The 9750-nt window shown below is 38.8% G+C and overlaps 1 protein-coding gene across 1 annotated transcript; it reads left to right on the top strand.

Annotated features, from left to right (window-relative positions):
• Window positions 1-981: 981 nt before the first annotated feature.
• Window positions 982-7366, top strand: LOC124864226. Its single transcript, XM_047358945.1, has 10 exons — window positions 982-1363; window positions 3953-4219; window positions 4336-4403; window positions 4546-4598; window positions 5207-5249; window positions 5456-5526; window positions 5657-5758; window positions 5887-6195; window positions 6328-6507; window positions 6740-7366. Exons 1-8 carry the CDS (start codon window positions 982-984, stop codon window positions 6071-6073), a joined length of 1173 nt encoding a protein of 390 aa, XP_047214901.1. The 3' UTR covers window positions 6074-6195; window positions 6328-6507; window positions 6740-7366.
• Window positions 7367-9750: the final 2384 nt, after the last annotated feature.

Below are 9750 nucleotides of genomic sequence, written 5' to 3' on the forward strand. Positions count from 1 at the left end.
TGCTTCTGCCGCTGCTTCTGGTTCTAAAGTGGCTTGACCTGGGGAATGCGGCACCTGTAGCCCATTTCCTGCACACGCCTGTGCACGGTGGCTCTGTATTAAGACAATAAAAGACCTGAAATATTTCATTTAATGTGCAATGAATTTAAAATATATGAATGTTAAATTTTCATCATGACATTATGGAAAATAATGAACAATATGCTAATATTTTGAGAAGGACCTGTATATAAGGTTTCTACATAAAAATATGCAATAGTGAGTGTGAGGAGCCACACCTGTCCCCCTGGACCTGAGAACTCTGGACCTGCCTCCCCGGACAGACATAGAGGAGATATGAACCACTGACATCCAAAGGCCCCCCAGAGCACAGAAACCCAGGGAGGACCACCGATGGGACTACCGCAACCCACCCAGAGAAGAGCAGAGGAGACCCCCAAGGGAACGATCAGCAGCCAGGGAGAAGCCTCAGGGAGCTGCAGCGATGAGCCCACAGGCCCCGCCTGAGCAGACCCTGGGACAAATCCCTCACCCCGGATGCCGAAAACCACCAATACACCAGCGGGTAGAGACACCACCCACCGGGAGGGAAATGGACTGCACAATTGATGGGGGGCAAGCAAAGGGAGCAGCCCAAGAACCAACCTCACACAAAAACAGGCGCACAAAGTCACAATCACACATTCCCACCCTCATAAAACATAAAAACACTGAGAACCACACACTCATATGTAAAGACACACAACAATGGACGTCCTACACTCACTCACACTCCCCATACATACACTATACTCCCAGGTTTAGGTACCGATGCCCAAGAGAGGCAACCAGCCCCCAGACCCAGGAGGTGGTCCCTTTCATTCCAGGGTGGAGACAGGCAGGGCACCCCAGCACCAGCCCAGACTAATGCCAGAACCGTCTGAATCTTAACTACCCCGGCAACCCCACCACAGACTGCCATCCGCCACACAATGTGACGCGATGGCAAGGCAACGGCCCCGTGCAACACCACCCCAGCCTCCAACCACAAGCGCAACAGAGCAGACACCACTGAGGACCGTACTCACAACAGACACCCCGACCCCACACCAAGACGGGACAACCTCACCTGGCAAGAGGTCCCCGGTTGGCAGCATGCACCCGGGACTGACGGCCCCCACCATGCCCTCAGAACCACACAAAGACACCAAATCGCCGCCACTGCAACTACAGTCTAGGGAGAAACACCAAACAGCTCAGCTCCAATATTGCCGCTCAGCCAATCCAAATGCCAGTGACCCCACATCAAGAAAGAGGACGCAACCCCCTCCCCCACACACGCTGCAACCCCCCACGCCACCCTCCAGTCCCCCGTCCAACTATTGTCAACTTTGACACAACAATTAGCCTGTTGTAGTATTCTGAAAGTGTTTAAAAATCATTAGTATTTTGCTATCAACAACTCCGGAGCTATTTCCTTTCTTCAAAAACAGAGGCTCAAACACAGTTGCAACAAGGTGTCAAGCTTAAAACATTAACGTTTATATCTGGCATCACTAATAATATCTTACACTTAAGGCCTATACATAGTCACCAAAACAGAGAAAATCAAGATCCAAGCTCGTTCTTGGAGAATACATACCTTATTAGAAACTCAAAAGCAGAACTTCTGGAAAGTCCTCAGGGTCCCTATTCTCTAGCATATGCTGCATTATCCACAACCCAAATTTCTGCCCAAATGTACAATAGTAATGGTATACTTCTCAAACCCATTTACATTCAGAATTCCAAACATTATTCACTATTTAGGAAATAATCATGAATTGTTTTAAAAGATTTTAAAAGCTAGTTCTAATAATATGATGGAGGGAGAAGAGTTTTTGGTGGTTTTGAACTCACATCACAGTATTTGCTTTTCCTTTTATTTTTGTGCCTGTGTATGTTTTCCCTGGTTAAGTAAAAGTAATGAAATAAAAAGTAAATATTTGTCACTTAGGAAGCAGAGCTGTTCTTTCAAAATTACAGACAAAAAAATCCAAAAAGTGTGCAGTTCTCCCAAACTGTTTTTTTCCTTTGCCTAATTACAGCTAAAGTGACAAAGCATACAAGTATGTTTCTTTTTAGGACTTTTGCTGCACCCTGATTTCTCAGTGTGTTGTGGTATAAAATCTCTACCACTGCAGCACATGCTGAGCTGTCATGGTCATTTAAGCACACACTAACTCAGTTCACGCAGTTTATACTTCTATTACTCAACCCATCAATCTCCAATAAGTATTGGTGAATCCATAATAGCGGTACGGGAGGAAAATGAGGCTATACAGGAAAATTTAGCTCTTTCTTAGTCAATAAATTAATGTACTCTGAATGCCTAGGGTCATTTGAGGTGAATAGCTATCTATCCACCAGATCAGTGACTAACAATGTAAACTAGAGATCAATTGATCTCACTTTACAAACTGCAAAGACAGACAGCAAAAAGAGGAGCGTTAACACAATATGGACTGGAGGCCTACAATGGACAAAAATAATCTTAAGACTCTGAAATGAAATTACATTTTTTAACAAACTTTAAAAAATAGTTTTTGCAGGGATTGGGGGTTTTTGGTTTTAATTCCTTGGTCTACGGTTGCCCTGAAGTGCAAGCCACATCAACAAATCACTAGTCACAACTGCAAATTTAAAAACACAACAACATATCCGAAATACTACGACATCTTACAAAAACACAACAACATTAACTAAAACACAACAACATTAGCTAACCACAATTACAAATAACAAATCCACAAAAACATTAACTAAAACACAACAACGTTAACTAAGCACAATTACAAATATCAAAAACACAACAACATTAACTAAAACACAACAACATTAACTAAACGGAAGAGGTAGGTCCCAGTGGGAAAACCTGGGAAATCTTTGATTGGATGACGCCACTTTTGGCTTTTGAACCGGAAGTTAGGGCTTTAGCTCTTTCAATGTTTGGATAGGCGGGAAGACAGTCACAGCGCTATGTATTGCCCAAGCTGCGGAAAACAGTTGGTTGAGCTGTCACCAAACCTTTGCAGCAGCTGTGGCAAGAGGATTCAAGAAATATGTGTTGGAGCTACTCCACAGCCTTCAAGTAAGTTCATAAGCATGAAAATTTTTTTATTTGTCTTATGGATGTAGTATCTTGTTAATGTTAGCAGTGTCCAGATCGTGCCCATAGTTATTTAAATGGGCCTGGTCAATTCAAATGCTGAATTAAACGTTTACCTAGGTTTCAATGATACAGCAACATTTATAGGTAAAATATAAATGTCCATTGCATTCGTGGGCGCTATTTACCAGGGAAATTTGTGTTGCTCTGGTTAGTATAGCATGTCTATGCATATATGGCTAAGCATCTCTTTGATGTAAGACTTTGTCATTTTCCCCCATTGACTTTAGCACGACAGGCTATCCCACCCTGCCCGACTCCAGCCTTCAGCACCTTCCTAGAATACCGACAATAGAAAAACGAGGAGAGACAAAAGTATTCTCTTGGGAGAAAGGGGTTAAAAATAAAAGTTCGGGTAGGTTAGCTATGGCTCCGACTGAAAACAAGCAGCTTTTATCAAGGATTCTGGTATGAAGAAAGTTCAGCGTAACAAAGCTATGCAGAATACTTGTTAACCCGTCATAGCAAATTGTCAATTCATGATCAGTCAAAATAGTAAATCAGCTATTGATTAATAAATTACCAACCATTATTATGATCTGTTTGTATCCAAATCTGTGGTTTAAAAGTAAAGGTTTCCATCATTCTGCTTTGACTGATAATAGTATTTAATTGGTCCATTAGGTTGTTATTGCAAAATGTAACACAAGAATTAAAAGCAAAAAGAACAATTTTGACAATATTTTTAAACATTTCTCAGTCTTTCACATCTTTTTTCTTTCAGATAAATGTTGGCTTGATGGTAATTCAGAAGGGTGGTCTAAGGCCACAGCGTGGAAAAACTATTTCCCTTACAACAGACCCAGATATCTCTGCCACAACTCTGCAAAGTCAGGCTGTTAAAAAAAATTAAGGACTTCAACAAAGTTGTAAAAGATGGGCCTTTCCTTCTTCTGTATCCAGATGGGACAGAGGTCATTAATATCCCTGGGACACAAAACCCTTTTACCCTTGCTTCTTATAAGGCTGAAGTTGGCAAGTCATATCAAAGCATTACTGTTTTCATCTCCTTGAAAAGGGACTTTGAAGAAGGTAAGCTGTGATGTTTGTGTGTGGAGTTGTTTAATGAATATTGTATTATCACTTAGAAATTAATTTTTGTTTTTGTTGCTTTTTTTTTTTATGTTTTGCTGTTGGAAATTTGTCAGACTTGTCTGACTCTGACCCAGAGATTGTTATTAGAAAATCCTCAGAGTTTGATCTTGCTGATACACTAGTAAGTACAATTTAAAATGTATTTGGTCTGTCCTTCTTGTTTTGGTTGTTCGATGATCACAAGCACCATCCACCTTTTACTTCAGCTCCGTAGAACTATGTAACTGTTTTTATGTGAAATGTGTTGTGTGTCTTTACTTCAGCCATGGGAACCTTGGGATGAAAGCAGTCCTTTACAAAAAGTGGCTGAAACAGAGTAAGTTATATTTTAAGAATATATCATAGCATGATGTGTGTATGTGTACCAAAAGTATTTTAGCATTTACTGTATTTGCATGCAGTATGTATTAATGCTATGTAGTTTGGTTCTTTGTCCTGTATGTGGTTATTGGAACATATCCTATAAAGTGCTTGTATTGCTTATTTATTTTCTGGATGCTTGTTTGTTTTTGAAGTGTCAAATATACAGGCATGGAAATAATTATTAGACAACCCTTGATTTCTTCAGCGTCTTGTTCATTTTACTGTTTGCTTCAAGTAAAGGTAAATTTGTTTAAGCAAATACAATAACAAAAATAGCTCATAAGAGTTTACTTTGAAAACTTATCTCTATTAATTTTCTACAACATCTGTTGTGAGAATGACCAAAATCACTTCAATAGCTATGATATTGCACTGCCAAAAACAGTGCTTTTAGGCATTCCTTGTTTTTCTCTTTTGCTTTTAGCCACGTGATGTATAGAGGAGTTATAGGGCAATAAAATAAACAGAACATAGAATAAAACGGGGTGGTCTCATTAGTTTATTCCATGACCGCATATTTTTTTAATATGCAATGATATATGCTTTTCTTTGCCCTCTAAGGAATGATGTTGGGGATCTTGTGCTTTCAAATGATGCACAACAGGTACTAACTCTTTTTAAGTCTTTTTTTGCCAATTCTGTTATATTTGTAGCATTTACAGCAATTTTTGGATGTGAGCAACAGAAAATGCAGAATGTGAACCTTTTTCAACTGACATTCATCTCGCACCACAATCCACAGATGTTCCTCTCCATCCTTTAAACTGTTATATTAAAATAGTTCTAAATTGGTCAAACATTAATTTTCAGGTTATACATTTGAATAACAGAAAAAATCCAGGTACCCCCGAATGTCTCACTGTCCAGAGCTCCTGTTACAGGTATGTAGTATCTCCTGTAATTATTACACGGGATAAGACTTTTGTCATAAATTAAGTGTTTGGTTCTAGAAACTGCATGCTTATGTATTTTTGTTTTCATATATGGTGTGTGCACATTTTCTGTCTGCAGAAACTACAGCAACCTGTTTGAACCCATTGTGATTGATGACGAAGACGATGTTGAAGATCTTACTCGTGACAAAGAGAAAGACCTGCCCACAGAAGAACCTGTGTTAGTAATTTAGACATTTTGTATTCAATTAACCAGCACCTGTTCCTGCACATATTCACATTATGCAAAGTTTGATCAATCAGTAAAGAAGTACATTCACTGTGTTTAAAATAATGTTTTTTTTCTAGAGAAACAAACATGCAGGCACATGAAATTATTGCACATCTGGCACTGGCAATTGACCACAAGAAGGTCAGCAGGTTCAATATATGTCGGTCAGATGTATGGGATAGAGCGGTTCGTGGATTTCAACGCAGCACGTATTCTGACAACGACATGTTCATCAAGTTTAATGATGATGCTGGCTGCTTATGAAGAAGGGTTGGATACAGGTGGCCCAAGGCTTGAATTCCTCACACTTCTCATGAGCCATCTGAGAAATCACCCCATCTTCGATGGACCCCTAGAAAACCGTTATCTTGTATGCAATTCAAGAGGTGAGTCTTTTTAGGTATAGTGAAGTGGTTGTACTACTAAAATAAAAATTTTCAGAAACATCTGTTCATATTTTTATCATAGGCAGATTTAAGTAGTAACTAACCACAATAATTGTGTGCTCTGTATAACAGCGGCCAGGACAGATGAGTATTTCTTAGCAGGAAAGATGATTGCTGTATCCATTGTACATGGAGGACCAGCCCCACATTTTCTCTCAAAGAACCTGGTCAACCACCTGATGGGGAATCCAAGTTTCAGCACCACTGCAGAAGATATGAAAGATGAGGAGATAGGGAAAGGTTCTACAACAGGTAGGAAATAACCTAGGCTCAGGGAACAGATTTACTGCAGGACAAGTGGAGATTATTTTGCTGTTCACATAAAGATTATGGTTGAATTAATTATTTCTGGTTTTGAAAAGACATATTTCAGTCTCTCTCTACAAATGTAAAGTCACAAATGGAATAATTTTAATCCTGTACTTTACTAAAGTTGTCAAATTGATATTTTGGTAATTTTCCTTACAATAAACTTGTTCTATAGGTCCTGGAAGCAAAATCAGAGGAATCTCTGCAAAATGTAATTTTGCAAAACAGTACCATGTTCTAAACTGCTGGATGCCTCAGAGGTGTGAAGACATGTGAGAAGCAAGCTTTCGTGGAGGAGTATCTTAAATGGTACATCATTGACAGAAACCACAGTGCCATTCAACAGTAAGTAATAACCTGTCTGCCATTAATGGCTGAAAATATTTTAAAACTAATACGCGGTTCTAAGCTTATTACATAATTAATTATTACTTAAGCATTGTCAGTTATTTACAGCAGCCACTGATATCATGAGAACTTTATTATGAAAATGTTTAAATTTAAAATGTTTGAATCCACTTGTTGTTTTGTATGTTCTGAATAATGTATCACTTTTCATTTTAGCAGAAGGAACAGGAAATAAAAGATTAAAAATTTAGGTTCAGGTAGTTTGTCTAAAACCTGGCTATGTCTTTGAGCAATAAATACAGTTCTGTGGCCAATTTCCAGTCTTGTGGCTGTTGTAGTCCATTTTGTTGTACAGCCTGTTGTAGGTATTCCTCAATGTTTTGATCATCACACAATTCAGTCTCTTGCCTTGCTTCAGGGAACACATCCAGTTCCCTCTCCTCAACAGCAAATCCACAATCTCTTGAACCATATCTTCAAAATCAGAAAATAATTAATAATATAATTATGAAGAATATTTTCTACATGTACTACTAATAGTTTAAAATGTCAGCTTGGTTTGCTGGGTAAATGCATTTGTATAAGTTAGCACCAGAAGTGACAGCTCATAAATTAACAACTGTATCTTGTAAAATAATTAAAATATATTTACCAACTTGTGCTATAACAATATTGCATTATTATGTAATGCAAAAGGTGATTTCTTTCTGTGAAGATATCAATTACCTGTGAGGCAAGAGATAGAGTTCATTTGGAATCCTCCCAGGACATGATGCAAGTCTGCTTGGTCAGATCCTGTGTTTGTTCCAGAGGTCTTTGTATTCATCCAGGTCTTTCTGCAGAACACTGGTGAAGCAGAATCTCAGCAGGCATTGATGTTCGTAGCTTCCTCTGAAGTTTCCGGAGTCTCTTAGATCTCCAAACAAGTCCATCCAAAACTGAGACCTGGGGATACATTAAATTTAAAATTATTCTGTTCCTGGTCATTTAATCATTATTAAAGAAATGTCTCCCCCTTTCCATTTCTGCTCATATTGGTATTGTATGATAGAAATGTGTGTTAAACAAGATATTGCGTCTATTCCACAGAATTAGCCTAAAAATGTTGGTGTACCTTCTATAACCAGACAGTGGAAAATACTCATTTGCTTATGGTAAGTAATTTTGGGAGGAAACTCAATATGGCATGATAGTTTGCAAAACAAGAAAATGTTATAAAATCAATGCTGATCAGCTTCCACTGTACATCGCATCTACCAAACACAGATGTACCTACCTTCCTCTTCTCAAAAAAGACCACCATGACTCGATGCGTTGATTCCCTGTTGATGATCCGTAACTGTGGCTTGATGATCCAGCATAATAGTCCGTATGCGCATGACGGAGGGTACACTGTATTGCTGCCATAGTCCCATTCTCAGTCCCGTGGTCTGTTTGTAGTCTCATTGGTATCACTCCAAGACTCTTGACACAGTTTATATAATTGAGAGCAATGACAGAAGGATTGTTGTTCATATTTCCACAAACAAGCCACATCATTTTTTTTGAAAAACATCTATACATCCTGAGAGCACCAAGCCGAATGGCCTCAGTTTGTCGTAACCACCTACATACCATATGTAATTGGGCCCCATGGAGTGATACGTGCATCTCGTAAAACTCCTGCAAGTCCTCAGGGCGATTCCTTGAGGATTCAGCTGTCTCAGCAGTCTCATAACCCCATCACCTTTGACACGTAGCTTGTGTTTTTGTTTGAGAACTTGCCACATGGTCCGATAGCCGAAAAATTGCCCTGGTCCTCTCCACTCTGTCATAATGGCATGTCTCACCTCATGAAGTGGTGAATAGTTGCGTCGTCTGTACAGTCCAGCTTCTTTTAAATGCGTCTTCGGCGTACGCACATTAACTGAAACGTCGTGGTTAGTCCTAAACATGTCCAGTATCACCTTGTATGTATGTCCTGACTCAAAATATTCGTGGATAGTGGTAGCTACATCTGGATCACCAGTAATATTCATGTTTACAAGAAACGCGCTAAAGCCCTAACATCCGGTTTAAAAGCCAAAAGTGCCGTCATCCAAACAGAGATTTCCCAGGTTTTCCCACTATTTAGTTAAGATCGTTGGGTTTTTGTTATTTGTAATTGTGCTTAGTTAATGTTGTTGTGTTTTAGTTAATGTCGTGTTTTGAGTTCACGTGTTTTTGTAAGATGTCGTAGTGTTTCGGATATGTAGTTGTGGTCTTAAATTTGTAGTTGTGATTAGTGATTTGTTGATGTGGTTTGCACTTCAGGGCCAGAGGTTATTTATCTGTCAGTTAAGCAAGATCACAGTTAAACCTAACAGAGCTTACTTTAATGCATTTTGCTAAAATTACATTTACATTTTCCATCCATTTTATTCTTTATTAAATAATGGTTGCATAATAAATAGATTTTCTTTCTCTGCCTTCGTGTCATTGTAATTTTGGTTTAGATGGGTGTTACTTAAATCATGAAATATGTGATTCTGCTGAAGTTAAAGAGACTTTTCTATTATTGATTATGACAAGCCAGAAGGGTGACAGCATTGTAGACAGATTGTTGAATAACGAAATGTACAACAGCATCATTTACTGACTTTAAGAAAACTGGAAAAAAGTTGACTGAAAAATAAGCTGGAAAAAGGAACACGTTAACCCAGCTTTACCTAAACATACCGTTATGTCATGTACCATGTTTTATTCATTCAACTACAGAACTGACAATTACTCTGCATCAAATCACTGAGAGGTTGAAACAAAATATCTTCAGTAAAGCTGTAGGGCACAGAGCTATGTGAGTGTTCTCTGGTTTTCTCG

The sequence above is a fragment of the Girardinichthys multiradiatus genome, chromosome 1 (genome assembly GCF_021462225.1).
Source record: "Girardinichthys multiradiatus isolate DD_20200921_A chromosome 1, DD_fGirMul_XY1, whole genome shotgun sequence".
Lineage (NCBI taxonomy): Eukaryota > Metazoa > Chordata > Actinopteri > Cyprinodontiformes > Goodeidae > Girardinichthys > Girardinichthys multiradiatus.

Bases quoted from the DNA above. Each gene is read 5' to 3' on its own strand.
- LOC124864226 (XM_047358945.1), top strand. From the start codon at position 982: ATGGCAAGGCAACGGCCCCGTGCAACACCACCCCAGCCTCCAACCACA. The intron at 5,527-5,656 runs GTATGTAGTATC...TTCTGTCTGCAG, and splicing joins GTCCAGAGCTCCTGTTACAG to AAACTACAGCAACCTGTTTG. The intron at 5,759-5,886 runs GTTAGTAATTTA...TTTTTTTTCTAG, and splicing joins CTGCCCACAGAAGAACCTGT to AGAAACAAACATGCAGGCAC.